The following is a 20607-nucleotide window of genomic DNA, read 5'->3' on the forward strand; positions in this document are numbered from 1 at the left end:
AGGACAAGGATTTCCAAAAGAGCTGAGAAATTATTCCACCAGACTGATGGAAACAGCATCAGCAAGAACATACCATGGTCGAGGTGCTAATGACCTTAATTTGTTATTAAAAAAAAGAGTCCTTGTGGTACTTCTCAATCAAAAAAAAAAAATTCTTTAAATATCTGTGACTGCATGTGTGTGACTACAAATGAGTATTTGTAACATAGAAAAGATGCGATGCACTTCAACTGAGCAACACATTTTTGTGCCTCTTAGCTGGCTTAGGCTTTCTACTTTGCCAAAAATAGACAGAAGCAAAGAATGATTTCCACCAATATCACAAAGCACACTGCCAAAGTACACAGGGGCCCTTAGGAAATACACCAGGCGACACAGGGGAAAGAGCATCGTTAAGTCAGTTTCTCTTACCGTTAACTTCAGTAAAATAACAAAACAATTCATATTAACCACAAGGAAATACTCATCAGATTCCAGAAGCCTTTGAGACAGGATTTTCAGATGCAAGCAATATCCAATAGATGTTTCCCCACTGCAAAGGACCAGCTGTTTTTAATTTGCAATTGCACCTATTTAAAATGATTGTACAGCATCCAGTGAGGCGGCCAGGAGCTGAAGATGGGGAATCCAGGCCAACAAGAAGCTATTTGTGTGCTCATGCTGACTGTCCTTCCATGCTGTGACAGTCACCACCACAAGTTGGGAGGTTCCTCGGCCACTCTGCTTTTAAACAAGGTAATTTCATCCAAGTGCCGCATGGGGACATCTCTGATGACCTCTGTCAAGTCCTCATGAAGCAGAGGGAAAATGACGACATTTAATGCAGGGCGGTCCGCCTGGAAGCTAAATCAGACACAGGTTATTAGCTGAGGAAAAATAAGAATTCTCCAGTGCAAGAGGAGGGGATTGCAGGGATATAGATCATGCAGTGGTGGGGGCAAGGAAAGGTTGCTCAGAGGAGGCAGGAGGGGCAGCTGGAAGCGAAGGTCTCCCACTCCCCTCTCCATGTGTCAGCAGGGAGTGCAGGCTGGGCTTATACTCCTTTTCAGCGAGTCTGTTGAGCTGACACAAACCCAAATTAGGCCTAACATGGGGAGGGAGGAAGAAGTTTTTAAAAATTAATAAATAAATCACAACATATAGGTATTCTTAGAACACCAGAGATCCTAAGTGCTCTGCCCGAGCTGGGCAAGTTGCTCAGAGATAACAATTTAAACCACCTCCAAACCAGTGGCAAGTTGCAGAGCCATTAAGAAAATCAGGCCAGAGTAGTGCCAGGCATTCTCTCGGGGTTGAGCCTGGGATTATCACTTCAGGCTGGGTTGTTCTGCATGCAGAGTCTACACTCTGCAATTAGAGCACAGACAAGTTTAGAAAGCTCAGATCTGCAGATAAGCATTTAAGTGTGCGCGCGCACACACACACGCGTGCGAACTGCAGCCTCCTTTTTAATCCGAGTTGCAGAAAACCTGTCTTGGCACCACAGGAATTTGCCCTAACAGAAACACAAGCAAGTATCCCTGTTTGCCACTTGAATTTTAGATTCCAGTTTCTGAAACTACAGCCTCAGTCCTTTTGGTCCCCTCTCAGAGAAATCTCCACTCTCCTCCTGCCCTCCCAGGTCTTCTTGCCAACATCACACCACTGGGTCTCCCTTCTAGCACACATCCCAGACCTTGCAAACAAGGGGCCTGATACGACAACATGAGAGAGAAGCAGCAGGGTTCTAACTACAGAGCAGAGGAAGAGAACAGCAAAAATTAAAGCCATTTATACAATGTAAAAAGAACCATAAAAAAAAAAAGCTCAGGTCCCCATCAGCAAGTGCTCTACATGATAGCAACCTGGTGAGTAAGAAAACATGGGGGATAACATTGCATAACAAGAGTTCAGTCTTTTAAAGCTGGGGGGTAAAGGGAAGTTATGCTATAGCTTAAGAGTTACACCCTTAAGATTAAAAGACTTGTGACTATTAGCCCCATGCCACCAAGATGCTTCCTCCAAACTGTGCGACAAGGGCCAGTTCATTATCACTCTAAAGGAGGCAGAGTCAAACTGGCAGCACCAGTCCCTTGAGGCTGAACCAAGTTGTGTTGGGTCAAAAGAGGAGTTCACTGCTCAAACTTCTCTTAAACAGACGTGTGTCTGGAAAATTCCCAGCTCATCTCTAGCTCTGAAGCAGCCAGATTTCTGTCAAACAGAAAGGGAATGGCTGCAGATTTGGCTGCTGGAAACACACATGAAAATCCCAGGTAGCAATACGGCCAGCTGAAGAAAAGGCCATGAGAGACTGACATTTCCTGGGAGACAGAAAGGATATTCCCATCCGCAAATGATTTGGAGTAGAGCAAATCTGTAGCAGAGAAACTCCCATTCCAAGGCTAGTTGCTCAGTCCTGGTAGGTTAAATTAATTTGCCTGAACCTAAGTAGCTGCAGGAGTAAGGATTTCCAGCAACAAAGCTACCTGGGGCAATTTTATATCTTTCTGCATCACAGACCTGCCCTTCATGCCTCACACCTAAGGGCTGGCAGAAAAGGACACCGCTCCTTGAGTGGATCTGGGGGCTTGTGTAGGAGCTACGCAGTTTCTTACTTCCACAGCACTGCCTACAAGAAATCAACCAGCAAATAACCGCTGATCTGGGAGGCGGTTGGTAAAGTCTGCAGTGAAATTACATAAAATACAGCAAATGTCTCTTTGATAGTCCCACCTCTGCCTCAGCTCTTCGTGTTTCTTATCCAACACCACAGTCCTGCAGAGAAAATCATGTTAATAGACCAAGTTTACGGAAGTTCAGCTAGGAAGAAACAGCCATCTCCCCAAGGCAAAGAAACCTCTGCTTCTTTCTTTGTATATAGACTCTCCCAAATTAGATCTGCATGCTGCCTTCTCACTGTATACAAAATTGTAGTTTATAAGCAGCCTTTACATGTAGCTATAAAAATGAGAACCTAGACAGGTTTACATGACAATCTGCCACCAAGACAACTGAAAAACCCCAACACAGTAAGTACACCTTCCAAAGAGGCTGGATTTATATGAGAGGTTTGAACTTGACCTTAAAAAAAAAAAAAAAAAAAAAGAGAGAGAAAGAAAAAGAGAAAAAGAAAAAGAAAGCTTTGTAATTTTCTCCCCCCCTCAACAGGAAACTGTATGTTACTGCAAACCTTGTAAATTCCATACCCCAGCAAGTTGACGCCGGAGAATTCTTTCCATGTACAATTTGCGTGATTTAAGAAAAAAAAAAAAATCAAATGCACATGGTTCACTATTATTCTCAGCTAAATGTGCGTGCAAAGCCTCTCCTTTAACTGCCTGTTAAAAAACACCCTGATTTTAACGAGCAGCTGTCATAATGTTAAACTGGGATTAGCAGTTCCCAAAAGCAGACTCCCTCCCCAATCTATGCTCCTTTAGTCCTTCCCCGGAAGGCAATTCCTTTCTTCATACACCTGTCCAGGTGGGCTAGATTAAGTGAGAAGCACTTAGAGCACTAGTTTGAAAGGCCCCAGGCATGGGGAGGAGATAACAAGAAGGGGAAGAGATTGAGTTAATGAGTTGCAGAATAGCTCCTGTAATCTTCTTGACGGTTCTTTCCTCATTCCACACCTGGATGGACTTCAAACTGGATCTACCTCTGCAAGCGCATGGCTTGTAAAATTAAAACCCGAAGGACAGAGAAGGATGTCAACCTGGGGAGACAAAAGAGCTGCAGTTTCAGACATGAAACACTGCTTTTTTTCCAAGGGAGAAAAGCCAAGGATATGCTTGCTTGCTCTCCCCTACAAAACCTCCAGACTAAACTCATCATGATTAATTAAATGAAAGCAAGTTTTCTAGGCAACTGACTAGCAGCCCCTTCAAAACAGATCCTTTAATCAGAAACAACCACTGGGATAACAAAGAAAATACCCCCACACGCACATATTTTCCAGCATAGCCTCTGGTCCAGCAGACTCAACACCAAACCAACAACCACCCAGCAGGAACTATTACAAGGAGGTCTCTGAAGTGTCCTCATTTGGATGTGGACACATAGTGGCCCTGACTTCAGCAGCTGGGCGGAATCATCCATGGAGCTGGGAAACAAACAGCGAAGCGCACCTTGTGTCACAAATTCCTCCTGGCATCAGCAGAGGTATAACCTCACTCTACAGTTAGACCTTGAACAGGTTGCATGTGACTGAAAGGGTTAATGACACTTTGTTATTTGTCTCCGAAATTATCCCAGAACAGGTGTGGACTGGACGCAGTAAGGTTATTTTCAAGTGAACAGCTTGGTAAATAGCCTAACACTACCGTCTCAATTACTTCCAACCAGCGTGGCAGGATCCAATATGTAGGTCAGGGACAAAGTCAAAAAGAAAGAGAAAAAGTCTAAAGCAAGGCTGCACTTTGATCAGATTTCCTCGATTTTAGCAAGACAAAAGAGTCACTCCCTGGAATGCAGTTATCTCCTGGCAAACACTCTCAGTGTGTGTTTTCAGACATACTTCTCCAGAGAGGCCAGTGAGTCCCCAGGACTCCACCTGCTGATAGAGCTAAAGGGCAGCCCAAAGCCAGAGGAGAACCTCGCCAGCCAGCCTGTAGCGATGGATTATGTCCCCCCTGCAACTCTCTGCACCACAGACCCCAGAAGATGACAGCTCCACTGTGTTAGGTGCTGCTCAGACTTACCTTCCCTTATGGGGAAAGGAAAGGACAAGGCAGTATTTGGGACTGCAGAATGTATTTCCCCTTGAGATTTCCAGAGAAACCTAAGAAAAGCCCTATGCCAAATTCAGACATTTCAGCACATCCCACTTCACAAATGCTGGCAAGCGGGAATAAGGGCACACAAGGTGGTATAATTAAGCACTGGCAACAAAAGCAGCACACACCAGATAAAATGAGGAAATATGGCATATCAGGAGTGGAGCAAGGCCACGTTTTTTAACTCCACAAGCTGAGATGAGCTTATGGGAAAAATGGCTTTAAAGAAGAAAAGCAAGGAAGGAAACCAGGAGAAGCTTGATTTGGGGGAACAGAGCAGATGTAGACTGTGGTTTGCATGACTCTCACAGCAGCAACTCAGTCTCTGCTGCAGTTACACACCTTCTCCCCCCTCCACTTAGACTTCCCCCGCAGGCTGGTGAGCTGCTTCTGGAGAGGCCTGAGTTTCTCAAGAGAAGGGCATTCAGACCAAGTCACTTTCTGCCATGTACACAGCTCTTTTGCCCACATGCACAAAAACTCTGTTAATCCTCCACCAGGGACAGCAGAAGTCTGTTTTCACTGGAAGACTTGCTCACATCTGAAAGTTCAAATATGGCATCTGTCTTGAAAGCTTCAGCCAGCATACCTGAGCCAGGCTGGAAACTCCCGTCCCTGAAGCATGGCACAGTAGAACAGAGGAAATGCCAGGACAAGCTGGAGCAGCTGACAAGTGGCATGACCCAACGTACAAACACACACTTTTCTCATCTTTTAAGGGAAGGCCAGACATACACTTAAAATTTGTTCCACTGGCCATGCCCTGAACGCAGTACCGGGGAACTGCAAAAGCTTTCCTTGCTTACAGTGACTGCCAATAGTGTAAAATGAAGCTTCTCCAGAGCATCTTCCAGCCATGCCAAAGAAACTGCAGGTGGGATTCCCCCAGGCCGATTCCTCTGTGAGCAGGGAGGACCTTTGCCCCCCGCTCATCCCTCAGAAGCCTCTCAAGAGGGGTCCAAAGCCTCCACACACTGACTCTAAAGCAGACCCATTCCTTAGTGCCATTCCCACTTCCAACCCTGCCAGAGTACCAGTGCTGAGCAGACTTCATTTTCTAACCTCAGAAACGGACTTCAAAAGTTCCAGAGGAAAGCTGTTGTGATTCGTCAGGTTGCTCTTAACTGCACACAATGAGATATTTCTTCCATAAAGTGTTTTCCTTTAAGGGTGTCTTCCATCCCCTCATGTCTACATGGACAAATGGGCATTCTCCCAAGGCCTGCGATTTCCCCTCACCTTAAGTCCCATCACTACATCCTCCAATCTGAGACAAAGGGGTGTAGATGGGACTCTGGAAGTCATTCGCACACAACACTGCCAACTCTCCCATTATCTTCAATGCAGCATCCTCTGCCACTGCATTGTGTCATGGGGAAGGAGCAATACATGTCAGACTCATCCCGAGTAGAGGCAAATTACATCTCTCTACTGTGGTTTCTCTCTGTAAGGCATGAATGACACTCCGCTACTTCCCCTGTGAGCTGAGGTTTATATCAAACACGCTTGCAGATTGAGGTTCTTGCATTATTTTGCCAGCTGAACTCTGCATCAGTCAAATGTGACCGGACAATTAGAGGGGGAGGGAATAAGAACCCAAAGAGCAATGCCAGAGCGCCCAGGACACGTCCTAGGGGAGTGCTCTGCCAGAGCAAGCTGAAAGTTATTTCCTAATCTCTTCCACAAATTAAAAAGCTACTGCAATAACTGCTCAATTAGATTTATTTTACTATGGAAATGCTTTAAACCTGCAGTTAATGCTTCCGTTCAGCCTTTTACACCCTCATGAAGAGAAAGCACGACAGTACTATTCCAATATTATTTCTCAGCCAAGAAAGAGGGGAGGACACTTCTTGAAACCTATTTCATGCACAAACCAATCTACCCACTAAGGAAGGTTTCAGGACTGAATTCCCTTCAAAACACATGAGCTAGCAGTTAGAACAAGCCATTTGGGTCAACCACAGGAATGCATTTAAGAAGGGGGTATGTTAGTACCCCCAAAAGAAGATACATTAATATGCCAAACTGGGGATGGTCCCACAAGCCGTGCTGGCTTGTAAAGTATTTGAACCCACCCATAAACAACAACCCTGGCAGACCAAAGGTGTCCAGGCCACACCTCAAGCAGAGTCAGCCTTTGCCAAGCCCGCCGAGGAATTCTTGGGTAACACAAGCTGACAAGGATGCAGTTTGTTATTCAGTCTGTGACAGAATGATTCAGGGGTTTCCAAGAGCAGGAAATGAAACAGACAATGAAAGCTGGAACAGGATGCTAATGATTCACTACACCAGCCTAGCGATACATTAAGTCTTCTGCAATCAGACGCAGGGCCTGAGCCCACAACATGCTTAGGCTAGCGGAGTGGGATTGGCAGCTACCGTGCTGGCTCTGGGATCCAGGAAAGCCAGCAGTGTACTGAGAGGGACTTTTTCAAGGTCAGAAGGAAGAGAAGGTGGTGAAGGGATGCAAAAACAGCTTGAAAATCTCAAATAAGCCCTAGGTGGTAATACCAGCTTTTTGCAGCGTCAATACAATTGCAGCAGTCAGGTGGGCAGTGCAGGAGGGACGCTGGAGGACTCTGCTGAATTCAAAGATGATCTTGCACTCGCTTACTGTCCTAACAGCCGCCTCTCACCCAATCTAACAGTAAAAAGGATTACCCAAAAGGGCTTTTCTGAAGCCAAGCCCGCAATGAGAATCCAGGCAAGAGGAATACTGCAGGGATATCCAGGGCAATAACAACCAGGGAGGGGGGAACACTTAGCTCCGAGGTGAGTGAAAATTTATTTGTGATAGTTCAGTCCTGTGCTAAATGGCAGGAGAGGGACTGGCTCACTCAGCCCTTTCCAAATACTCAGTTTCACCCCCATGCTCCCACCTGGAAGCCCTATTTCTGCAACTGAATCCCAGGAGGGTGCTTCATCCCTTCAGCGAGCATCATGGCTCTCACAGCCACACAGGGCCACTGGAATCAGCAGTTTAAGAAAAGGTAAGATCCAGCCAAGAGTTTCATGTTAAAAAAGGACAATAACAAGCTGGGAAAAATTTAGGTAATGCTACAGAAGCTTGAATAGTAAGATCTAATGCAGACTGAAATAGCTATTCCTGGAAAGTGGCAGGAGTCCTATTGTGAATGTCACTTCAAACTAAGCAGTGCTCATACCTGACACAGGCAGAAGAAGGAAGGTTAAGTTAGTGTTTCTCTTTCTCCGGGTCTTGGATCCCCAGAACAGGGAGGTTGTCCTACAACTGTAAAATTCTCTGCATTTTCTAGCACTGGTTAACCCTCAGAGTCACCCAAGTTGCACACTCGCTTTGCAAGGCCATTTGCTGGAGACAGGCAGCCAGCATGGCTAGGGGAACAGGGGCAGAGAGCTTGAGCTAGGACTGCCCATTCCCCACTCCGACCCCACAGCTCTTGGGGGATGCTGTACCAGGACCCCTGCCAGCCCCAGCCCTCCGCACCTTCTCCCAGCAGCTATCAGACTGCAGGAGATTACAATAACGCTTTTGGGAGACATGAGCAGCTGAGCCCAGCTACCCACCTACCTCCCCAAAACACACTTCAGCTGCACCACGATCTTTCGCTTGCTGACCACGCTCTCTACCGTGGCTTAACTTGGATTGCATTTCTATAAATCACAACTCACCTCTATGCCTTGACACTTTCCCCCCATGTATGAAGAATCCCTAATGACACCGTGCTCTCAGAGATTTTTTTGTTTTGCTTTGTTTTGGGTTTTTTTATTGTTGCTTTCTTAATCTTTTCCAAGGTGTGTTTTCAAGGACTTTTCACAGGATTGTATTGTCTGGTGTTGTAGAGTCCTTGAAATCATTACAATGATAGGAGCTATCTAAACACTTAAGCTAAAACCAACAAAATTCTAATGGAACACACTGGAAACAAAACCTGTCTTCGAGGCCAAGGAGATATTTGCCAAAGCATTTCCCATCCCCTCTCCCAGCCTGTTTTCTGCTGGTAAGCTTCATCAGGAAAGCAACTTCTCCTGCACATTTGTGAAGTACCCACTAACCATGCTATGTAGCTGTGCAATCCTGAAGTCATCCAAATTCCTTGCCCACAAGATTTCTGGGGCAGAGAAATACAGGCGTGTAAATACGATTATTTAGCATGCAACACATCAGTAGGCAGTGGGACACCTTCCATAGGTCACAGCTCCATCTACTGACTATTTCACAAAATAACAGTGTGGAGACCCTCGGGGAAAGCTGTTCGAAGCCCGGTCCCCCCGGACCGGGCTTTGCATACACGGCTCTTTGCAAGCATTTAGAAAGAATCCCAGCACAGCAACTCAGCCCAAAAGGGACAAGCAAATCTCCCTTTTCTGCAAAGAAGCCTCTTTGCACAGCAACACGTCCAGGGTCACGCTTGAACCTACAACCGTGCGTCCTTGAATTGTGGTATTTTAGTGTTTCTGGAATTACCACTGCAGTGGTTTTAACAGAAGAGTTACTTAAACAAAGACAACATGCGCTTGGAGCTAAGCACTTTGGCAAAGTTAGGGTCCAAGCATAAAAGGGAAAACATTGTGTTCGTTAGATCTGCTACTATCTGAAGTGTGGCAGCGGCAGCAGCTGAGCACCATGTGATAGGAAAAAAAATGTCATTTTACAGAGAAACTGAGACTAGACCACTGTCACATGTGAAATGTGAGGAAGATCAGGGAAGTGGATATGGCTCACTCAAGCCACATCTCCCACTCTAACCACTAGGCCCTTCTTATGTGCACAGAGTATCTCCCTGAACCATAAAGGAGATTACCCCTCCCATTCACATAGAAGAAAAAAGAATAAAGAAAAACACTGCAATGATTTATCTGCCCAGAGGGAAACAGTCTTCTCTAAAGCTCAGAGGAGACCTTGCCCTTGCAAGCCTGTTGTTTGCTGATGAGAGCTCCAAGATGAGTGCTGTTCTGCTTAGTGTGTTTCATTGCAAAAGAGGCAGAACTGAATCAGAGGCTTTTAATGACTTAAATGCATAAACTAATTTGTCCCGAATAGCAGCAAACTTCAACCAGAAAACTGCCCACAAGAAAGATGGACACCACAGGGCCTGGTTTAGAGCTGTCACAAGACTAACAGACACGAGAACAACTCTTTTTTCGGGCCAGTAGAACAGAAATACATAATACTAACCTTATTTTACAGTCAAAGGGAAGAGTTTGTGAATCAGTTCAGGCTTTAAGCCATCAGTGTGATGCAGGAGATTTAATACCCAAGCTCCCATCACCACACCCTGTATATACACCATCTTCCAGTACAACTGCGCAGCTGAAACCAGTCTGTTCTCCCTGAATCGTTCCCAGCCTCTTCTGTGATCCAAACCCTCCTGTGCATCCACATCTGAAAAAGGATTGCACTGGACTAGATTGCGTTTTCAAGCCCTCACAGCTCTACCACCTGTAGCAAGCTAGTGTTGCATGCCCAGCCCTAGGCCTTTCCAGTTCCCACTTGCTTTTCTTCTCTTTTTAGAAGCATTCGGACAATGAGAGTCACTTTGGCCCCATCTCCCTGTTCAAGACCAGCAATCACTTGGCAGCTCTCAGCCTAAACAAGAGCATCTCCATAGCCCTAAAACAGGAACTCTAACCCTTAATGGGACCTGAGGAATATGGATCAATTCCCCTGGCTCAAGAAAGGGAGCAAACAAAGAAAGGCTCACAGCCTTGCCTTCCCTCCTCTCGCCTCCTTCTTCCCATCCACTCTCCATGTTTTGCCCGCACACACAGCATCTGCACATATTCCAAACAAACAAATAATAAAAAAAAAAAAGGATAAATCACCTGATTTCATTCTGGCACAAGGATATGTAACTTCAAACTTGCTACCCAATGGGCTCTTGAATTTGAAACTTGGATTAAAGAGACACTAGCAGCACATTTTTAGAGGAAGACATGCTGTGTGAATTAGAGCCTTATCCACAGGTTTAAGCAATGAACTAGCTCACACATGGATTTTACTGCACGTCTCTTTGCCCTTGGAGTAGCAGACAAAATGCAGTCAAGAGAAAGTCAATTTCTGACCCCATCTGAAGGCACATTTGTGCAAGGATGAGAATGGGAACACTGGAAAAGTCACGTGGTTAAGGACCCACTGATGGCTCATGGAAGACTCCAGGCTTTGCTTACAAATAATTTTCTGTATTTTGTTCCTTCCATTTTATTACTAGAGACAGTTGCATGAGAACGGGATCTTTGTTGCTTAGGAGAGCATCTGCTCCCACTGCTTATCCTCCTCCTGAAGTCATAATCTTACGTGACATCAAAATCATTTCCAGAGCCACCAATTACAATGTCACAGAGGATTATGACTTCAGGTGTAGAATTTGCAGTAGGAGCAGATGCTCTCTTCAGAGGAAAAAAAAAAAAACGCACTTCAAAAAATCCTGGTTTCATACAAACTTCTCTATTAATAAAATACAAAAGAAGAAAAATAGTATGACAGCCAGAACTGTTGCTAAATATAAAAATATTTTTTAACATTTCCACGAGGCATCAGCTGCTCTTTAGAAAGTTCCCAGGGTTTAAATTATTAAGAGGCACAGAATGTAGTGAGAATCTGTCCACAACAGAGAAAAAGAGGGAGAAAAGACTGCAGAACAGCGTATTTCTGCTCAGTAAGTGAACATTAAAATTTTGGCCAGTGCTGCAATGGCATCTCAGAGGGGAGGGCAAAATAAAAAATGGGAGCTGCAGATTTTGGGTCCTTTCTAAGGATCCCCAAAGCACAACTGAAATCAACCATGAAATGTTTTTACAGGTATGAAGCCCTGTGAAAAACAAACTAAAGAATCCTTGTCACATCACAAGGAATTTACTTGGATGTTTCCAACAATCACTATCCCAGAAGGACACAGAGCCTTTTAGAGGCAGTAACAAACAATCTCGTGTGCAGTTTGGTAGGTAGCTAATATAGTCATAGGCTCTTCTGGATTTGATCTGCGGAAACAAGCCAAGTGTAATAAGTCAGCTTGAAGCTAGAGAAAGGCTGGGGGGGAGGAGCACCCTTTAGGATGCAGTAATAATGCCGTGTGATTTGAAATTTTTATTAGAGCTTAACAGGGCAAAGCAACAGTAGGTGACAAAGAAAACAGACTGAAGGCGGAGAAAAAGCCTTATAGAAAAAAAAAATTATAATGGAAAGTCTGTTGCATGGGAAATATTTTGTAAGATGACTGCCACTATTAGAAGATTTCAAAATGCCAAGCATAATTAAAAGCTCTCTTTTCAAATGCAGTTCACGGCTCACATACAAACGTTTCCCACCACGTGAGCCTCAGAACACTGCAAGGGGCCAAGCAAAATGCATTTAAGAACTGCCAAACGTGCAAAGGCAGTTTGTACCAATTCTCCCCCCAATCCCACACCTCCCCCCCAAAGAAAAACCCTTCACAACAACCCTTTAAAGGCTTTGAATTGCGCTGCCAGGGGATTATCAGTAAGTGACATTTACAAGTGATTAGAGGACAGAGAATTATCTTAGTCACTTGTGGGAAAGGAGGAAAGCTTCAAGGTCAAATCTTTCAGTACTTAAAATGTCGGCAGATGTTTTGTTTACACAAAAAGTGTCATTTGATTTATGATGGAGCTTTACATCCAGAACTTCAACTCAGCCAACGGAACTGCAGAGAACATGGGTGGGAATGGAATCAAAAATTCATATAATACCTTCAAATATTTCACTGATTCACTCTTATTAAAATAAGAGGCTAGTTCATGTGCCAAGCAGTTACACAGTACCTATTAGCTTCTTGGAACAAGTGCTCCAAGCCATATAAACCTTGGCAAGCAAGGAAATGGAGATAAATCTTCAACAGCTCCAGAAATCCCACATCAACCTCTTTCTGCACTCACCTCCGGACAATAGATTGCTGGAGATTTTTGCAAACGGTAAGAGATTCTCCCATAAACATGTGGCACATGATGACCTCAAGGCAGTTGGCCATGAATGACATCACTGCGTCAGACTGCAGAGTCCCACTCCGGGAGACGATGCAAAGCCGCTGGAGAGAGGAGCAATGACTCAGTGCCTGGAAGAACTGGGCGCCGGCACAGAAGTATGGCTGTTCCAGCCTGCAAGAATAAACAAAAACAAGTCAATAGGCAATTCATGCTTGGGCCACTTTCAGACAAGAGGGAAGACAACACATTCATGGGGGGCTGGCAAATGGAGCAACCAGTGTCCCCCATCGTCTGTTTCACTTACACATGCGATAACCTTCTACCTGCTTGCGCTAGCGGTATGGCATAACAAACCCGACATTGCAAGCTCAGAGCTCTTGCTTGCTAGTTACTCTTGAACAGTGTGTGCTCAAGGACAAGGACACAAATAGACAGAAAGGCCCTAAACTGCAGAATTCCAGCACCCGCAGGGAGTAAACCTGGTTTTGCAAGTTTTCCACAAAGCATGTTGGGTAAGATGGGCCTTAGGTCTGACCAGCAGATCCATTCTGGTCTTATGACAAGCACAGCCTGGTTTTTGCTACCTGATATCCACTGAGCAGTTGATGTGGATTTAAGGACTTAACTGCTCCAGTGCACCCAACACTGATCAAAGTAGTCATCTTCAGTTTACTGCCTAGAGAGAAGCAGGCATGAGAAATCCACAATGAACGCATGCTGATGCAGAACCTGGGCCTCTGAGCCAAGAGAGTGACCACAACCAGCGCTCTCCGGTAAGAGGATGGCAAAGGATCAAAGCTACTGCTCTCCCACAGGAAGAATAACCATCATCAATCCAACCTTTATCTTAAACACTTGGCCCAGAGAAGAGAGACGGGATCTTCTATCACGGCTATCCGCAACCTTAGGTCACAGCCCAGAGCAGGACAACAAAACGACATGGTGAAGCCATACCTGACCAACAAGGGGTCTATGTTTTAACCAGCAGCATAACTGGATGACTCCTTCACAGAAACCAGTCTGCAGGAAGCAGAACCTGCCCAGGGTTGGTGTCACCAGGAGAGTACATCTGCTTAGTGCAGATTTACTACAAGACAGAGCACTTGGGAATCCCAGTCATTGGGTCAGCAAGGCCAAGAGCTCCAGGAAGGTTAATCCATTAGGTGATAACAAGCTGTCGGTCCTAACCTGATCTGGATAATCTCTGCATGGGCTTTTGTAGTATGCAGGGATATCTCAGCAACTTAATCCTGTTAATTGATAAATTCTGCTTTAGAGACTCAGCCAGTGACTGCCCGTCAGGTAGCATTGCCTGAAGAGATCCTAACAGCCCATAAGCACGTTGGGTAATAGCTTAAAATTAATATTAAGGAGATGGGAAGCCTCTTGAGTTTTTCAACTGCGTTATTGGTGCACTGTAAATTCAGGACAAAAAGCACTGAATCTCCTGCAACCTTACAGCAGGTTTCTAGGTTAATCTCTGTGATGCGACAACCATACTTGCAATACTGCCTTTCACTCGCTAGATGACAATGTTGCTTTGGAATATCCCCTTAAACTAGTTTCTCAGCCCGGGAAATGGGGAGGGGAAAAAAGGGTAGAAGCAGCAGAGCATTAGCCAAATGAAAAGGAAACTACATTATCAGGAGGAAGTGCTAAACATTAAAATCCTCTTAAACCTATATAAAACCTTAGACTTTACTCAGGAAAGAACAATGACAGCTTACATCGAAAAGCCTGGCTGTTACAAGGAGACACCCTTGTTCATCCTTTATTCAAGGCTCTGCGCTGCCTCCCATCTTTATTGCTCTTGGCCTCCATTTCAAAGTCTCTGGAAACTACAGGGCCTAGACAGAGTGAAGCAACACTGCACACCCAAACCTCCTTTGCCAGATCTTAGCTCTTCCGTGGCTGTTTAGTCTCCTGAAGGTTAAGATACATTCACATGACCCAAGCCATTAAGCTGCCATCCCTTAGATGAGAGACCAACATGCTCCTTGCCTGTTAGAAACGGGAAGTGGTGGAAAATTAAAACCCTCCTGAGGTGTTGTAGCCACCCTGGCTCCCTTCACTATTGCAATGCATCAGGAACATGCACACAAACACCAGTCTCAGCTGATGAGCAATAATTTTAGTCACACTGTCTTTGTGATCACAGGAGTGACCTTGCTGTTACTACTGTTAGCCATTTTATACCCATTTGTGAACAGAGGATGACAATGGGACTGACAGGTCTAGCAGTTTCACCAACAGAAGCTGATTTAGGGAAAAAAGAAGGAAAAAAACATCTTTCTAAAGTAATAACATTTGTGTTCATATAGACTGGCGCAAGGAAACCATCATGGTTTGTGCCCCTTTCCTTCATAAGCACATTTGGGCTACTTTAGGATCAGATCCTTGGTAGGACCCTTTAAATCCTACCATGAGAGGAACGCCAACAGGACAAACTCTAAATTTGGAATGTTTTCAATATATTATCAAGAAAAGAAAAAGAAATAAAAAGGCAAGACTTTAATATGAACCAAAGGCAGAAAAATATCTCATTGGGAAATCTGAGAGGAACTCTACGTTACCTAGACATTGTAGGAGTCCCTTCCTGGAAATTTAAGAGATGTGCGTGTACGCAAAGCCAAAAAGTCAGCAAAGGCATGTATTATTTAACCTGGCCCTGACAGGTTGCTAGCTCCCAAATATGCAGCATCCACTTTTCCTTATCTAAAAGGAAGGCAGTTGCAGCATAGAGACTTTTTGCTCTTAAAACACTGGTTAAAGGGCATATCCTGAGCCCTCAAGGACAGCATGCGATGCCTTCCCATTCTCCACAACTCAGGAAGGAAAATACCCAGTTTTCAAGTCCTTGCAGCTACTTTTGACCAGAACAGGAACACTCACAGTTTTAAGACTAGCCACAACCAACCACGCACTACATTTCTGGACATCTGCAAACAAAATGGAGATGTTCAACAGCAGCCCCTCACCTGAGATCTCTCAAACACTTGCAGTGTTTCAGCATGTCCATGAGAGCAGACATATAGACCATCTTCCCCATCATGCCCAGGTTGGCCAACGAAAGAGTCCGTAAATGCTGGCACTGCAATCCAATGTTAATAAGCCCAGAGCCAGTAAGAATATTTGGCAGTTGTGCTAAGGTGAGGCTCTGCAAGTAAGTCAATTGGCTAATGGCAGCCACCTCTGAATCCCCCACGCTTTGTGCCCGGACACAAGGAGGCAACGAGTTCCGAATTGCTGGCTCGTTGCGGGGCATGGCAGAGGAAAAACTGGACCCAATTATTTCCAAGGTTTCCAAAAATCGGAGGCTTCCCATCAGAGCCCAGAATACTGAAGACTCTATCTTCTGATTTGCCTGGTCTGCTAAGTTCCTTGGATAAGTCTGTATCCCAATCCGAACTTTCCTTCCAAATGTTTGGGGCACCAAATTAGATGCCGTGGGAGGCTTTTCCACATTTGCAGCAACATCTGTGATGGAGCAAACCGGTAACGCTAATGAGAGCAGGTGCTTTAGCCTGGACAGAAGCTGGCACAAGTGATTCCCTATGCTTTCTGAGCTGTGATGGTGAGCTGCAGAGAGGTTGAGGTGTCTCAGGTTGCAGCAAGACACTACCAGGCTTTCCAGAATGCTACTGTCAATGTCATCTTCCGCTTTTCGAAACAAGGACTCCGGAGCCAGACAGTGAACGCAGCCACTGAGATTCAAACTGGTCAAGCTTTTAAGATCCTTCCCACCATTAATAACCCTCTGGATCAGGTGACCACCAGATAAGGTGCATCGGCTAAAGCTGAAGTAGAAAGGGTTGTTGAACTTCAAGTGTTGCAGGAGCCCAGAGCCATTAATCCAGGCTTTGGGCAATTGTAAAGCATCCAGACGTACATTTCGAGCCATAGAGTCCAGGAGGTTTTTAGTGGCTCCCGTCTCTGCAAAGCTACCGGGGGCAGAAATAAGGAAGGCGTGAAGGTTCTCAGGTGTCCTATCACTTAGCACCGCCAAGTACAGCCTCACCACCTCCTGATTAACGTAGCCAGGAGCCAGCCTGGCATAGAAGACACGGAGGTTCTGGTAATGGGGCACATTGCTCTCACCTACCATTAGCTGCCCAGAGAGCATAAAACCTTCTCGTGAGCGATCAAGGATCTCAAAATAAAGCAGCAGTTTCTCAAGGCTAGTGCAGCATGGAACGACACCATACGACGGCGTGTAAAGAGTTTGCTTCAATTCCAAGACACGGCTAAGAGTGGCTTTACACTCACTGCTTAGCTGACTGGCATCAAAACCCGGATTTACATCTATCGCCAGGGAGCGCAGGTGCTGGAGCGTGGACAGCATCTTTGAGAGACGGAGAGAGGTGACATGGCACCCAGACAAGTTCAGTTTTACCAGGTTCTTGCACCGTGTTACATGATCAATAGTGGAGCTGGGCAGCCAATAGCAACCAGCCATGTTCAGCTGGTAAATCTCTTTTCCGATATCCCTCATCAGTTGCTTCACTTTGTCTTTGTTTACCTGTACTCAAACAAAACCAGATTCAATGAGATATACAGCAATGGTGTGTACTGACTCAGTTTCCCATCTGATAATGGGGATAACAGTGGTTAGCACTTAGATTACATGTCTCATCCAAAGGTCTCAGGATGCTAGCACCGTCTAAGAATTATTATACTGCTGGTTACTGGCTTGGTCTACCATGCTTTGGACTCTTAAGATTACACCTCCTTTAGCTTCTCAGTCTGGGCAGTTCTGCATTACTGACTGTGAGGCCAAATCTGTTCAGCAAATGACAGTGGAATGGAGGACCATCTCCATTTTCTAAAAGCAAAGCTATTTCAGCAGAACTAGCTATCTACGGAAACTCAAACTGAAAGAAGAACGTTTCCATTCTCCTTCATCCAGTTTCCTCTTTTGGAAATGAGTGAGAGGCTTCCCCTTGCCTGCACTTGGTGATACAGTCCTCATAAAACGTATCACCCTTCATTCCCAAACTTTATTTTTGTTGTAACATATATACAATTTCTGGCTTAGCTGACTGCATGCCTGACAGCAGTATGCACAAGATTTTTTTGCACAACAACACGGAAAATGTATTTTGAGAAAATGGTAACTGTACACAACCACAGCTACAAAAGGAAAGTCACATTTACTTTAATTTTAGCTTCCAGAAACACAGAGAAGATAGTTTTCACTGAACGTATTTTATATAACTAAGGGAGCACAGAGCTGTTCTAACAAAGCATTCTGGAAAACAAATGCTTTTATAAAACAGTTTATTGTTTATTTGATTTCAGAGTTCAAGAGCATTTCATTTAAGCAGACACATTGGAAAGTTCTACTTCTTGGCATTTTTTCAGAAGCCAGATTTGTCTTCATAGCTAACAGAAGAAACAAGCTACTCTCCCCACCTTATAGTCTTTCTGAAGTATAACTGTATGGGTTAGACTTTTGTCAAGGCAAAGCGTTGCGAGTTTCCTGCAGGTTCTCCTGACGTTCAGGACAAGGTCTGTGCAAGGGACGTAGCTGAGGATGTGCAAAAGGATCTCATCTGAGAACTCCATCAAGTTGACACCATTAGTTTCCTCCTCGCTCTCCCCACTTATGATCTCCTGGGGGTAAAAAAAAAAGAAAAAAGAAAAAAAGAAAAAAGAAAAAAAGAGAAAAGAAAAGCTACGAGCTCAGAAACTTCAGCAAAGCTTGTGAGAAAACAGATACCCTGAGTCTCATAAGGATTTACAAAGTGAGACAAAACAGAAATGCCTGGATCTTTAAGTACTTCCATCTGCGTGAAGAAACCAAAAGCTTTCCCTTAGAAGACAATATGGAGGTAGTGCAAAACTTCACACAAAGCCCCAGTACCTTCACTTGCTCTTTCACTGTTGGCTGCTTTAGAATGAGGAAAAAAAATGTTTATGTTCACTCCACTTTTGCGCCTTACTTTGCAATGGGAAAAGTGACTGTCCCTGATTCTTTCTAAATATAACGCAGCAGCCTCTTTCTACATCTTTCCTCTAAGTGCCATCCATTGCAATAACCTTAAGAGTTATGTAACCATATATAGAGAGAGATACATAGATAAATACACACAAAGGAAACTGCAGTCCAGTACCGGATCACCCATAGCTCTTGTGCAACATGCTTACACCTTAACCACATGAAACCACACAACTGACAGCTGGGCTCCAAAGGGCACACGAGAACCCCTTTGCTCCTCCACCCCACGCTCCCTTCCTTCGACACTGGGGTGACAAGGGGTACCCCAAACCCACCGGGACCGCCTGACAAGAAGGCAACAGGGCACACACAGCCTTGCGCGGTGCAGGGACCCCCCCCCCCCAGCCCACGCCACCGCGATGACGGTGGTTTTGGGGGGCGGCTGGGACTTTAGCACCACCTTTCATAAAGCTCGAATTGTCATTAATGTCACGGCATCCCCTGAAGGGAAGGAGGGAGCTGGTCCCACATCACAGCCCCTGTAAAACCCCCACAGAAGCACCCCGGGGGAGGGCGATTTCGGCGCCCGTACCCAGCCCCGCTAGACGGCGGCAGGCCCGCCTCAGGAACCGGCTCCCCGGGGCCTCCCCACCCCGCCGGACAGCCCGGGCCGGGCCCCGCGGGGAGAGGGGCCGCCGGCACCACCGCCGCCATTTGAGCCCCTTCACGGCCCGCGGGGCCGGCTCCAGCCCCTCTCGCCTCGCCCCCATCCCTGAGGGGGGGAGCCCGGCTCCCCCAGCCCAGGGAGACGGCGGCAGAAGACGAGCCCCGCTACAGCCCCGGTTAACGGCCCTCCGAGGGGCCGGGGCGGAAGAAGAGCCCCTTCCCGCCCCGGCTCACCTCTCCACAGCGGAACATGGCGGCGGCCGCGCGGTCCCGCCGCCGTCGCCGCCGCCGCCTCCCCCGGGCACCGCTCAAACCGGCCGCGTCCCGGCCTGGCTCCCCGCCGGCCCGGCCGCCGCACGGTTCTTCCGGCGCTGCCATGACCCGGCTTCCGCGGCTCGCCACACCCCCGCCGTCCCCACGGCCGCCCGGCGCCGCCATCTTGAGCGTGGCCTGGCGTGCGGCGGGAGGGAGGGGAGGTACCAGCCGGTGTTCGGCGCCATCTTGAGAGCGGCGCCGCCGCCATGATGGGAGTGGCGGGTCCATGTTGGGACGCTCGCCTCGGTTGTCGCTGAGGACGCCCTCATCTTGAGGGCGGCAGGTCTCTGCGGAGGCGAAATCCGAATTGTTCAGCGGGCAGCAGCCTGGCTGCCTCGCCTCTGCCCCAAGGACACCGGTGCTGAGGCGTCGGGGACGGCAGGAGCCAGGCGAGCGCCCGCTCGGCCTCCTCCGCCCTCAGCAGCAGCAGCTCCCAGTCACGGGCCCTCTGCCACCCCGGCAGCTGATTCACGCCAGGTCCGAGCTCTGCAAAGCCCTGAGTCGGCTCTGAAAATGTAAATCTGCCTGCAAGGAGCCACGGGGCACAGCAGTGACTCAGCGGGGAGCAGAGGGAGCCCCGCCGGTTTGGCGGGACACCCCCACCCCGGGCTGTTGTGCGGCCCCTGGGGCGCTGGCTGCGTTAGCACCCTGGTTTTCTGGGGAGGTGGCGGGGCATTTGTGAGAAGAACCCTCTCCTGGTTCATGCTGTGGGTTGGAAGCAGCCGGGGTGTGGAAGACGGGATACCCATGAGCACTGAACGGCTTGGGGCTAACAAGGGGGCTGCAGGTACCAGCCTCTTCCTCCCAGGAAAACCCTAAATATAAACCTGTCGGTTTCAGGTTTGCTGGTCATGTGTGCAATGATCATCAATCTGGGCTCTAACCAGGCTAAATATTCTAACTTGGGCTGTGGGCTTGAGATATGATCCTTCGCTTTACCGATGCGGAGAGGGCCGTGCAAAAGTCATCCAGGGCTGCTGTGAGCGCAGCCATTGCACACAGCAACGT

The 20607-nt window shown here is 46.8% G+C and overlaps 1 protein-coding gene across 1 annotated transcript; it reads right to left on the reverse strand.

Annotated features, from left to right (window-relative positions):
- Nucleotides 1–389: 389 nt before the first annotated feature.
- Nucleotides 390–19596, reverse strand: FBXL18 (F-box and leucine-rich repeat protein 18). Its single transcript, XM_010570319.1, has 5 exons — nucleotides 19519–19596; nucleotides 18093–18293; nucleotides 15659–17199; nucleotides 12633–12851; nucleotides 390–843 (listed from the first exon to the last, which is right to left on the reverse strand). Exons 1-5 carry the CDS (start codon nucleotides 19534–19536, stop codon nucleotides 687–689), a joined length of 2136 nt encoding a protein of 711 aa, XP_010568621.1. The 5' UTR covers nucleotides 19537–19596; the 3' UTR covers nucleotides 390–686.
- Nucleotides 19597–20607: the final 1011 nt, after the last annotated feature.

The sequence above is a fragment of the Haliaeetus leucocephalus genome, unplaced genomic scaffold, assembly GCF_000737465.1.
Source record: "Haliaeetus leucocephalus isolate CR32 unplaced genomic scaffold, Haliaeetus_leucocephalus-4.0 Scaffold295, whole genome shotgun sequence".
In the NCBI taxonomy this organism is placed as follows: domain Eukaryota; kingdom Metazoa; phylum Chordata; class Aves; order Accipitriformes; family Accipitridae; genus Haliaeetus; species Haliaeetus leucocephalus.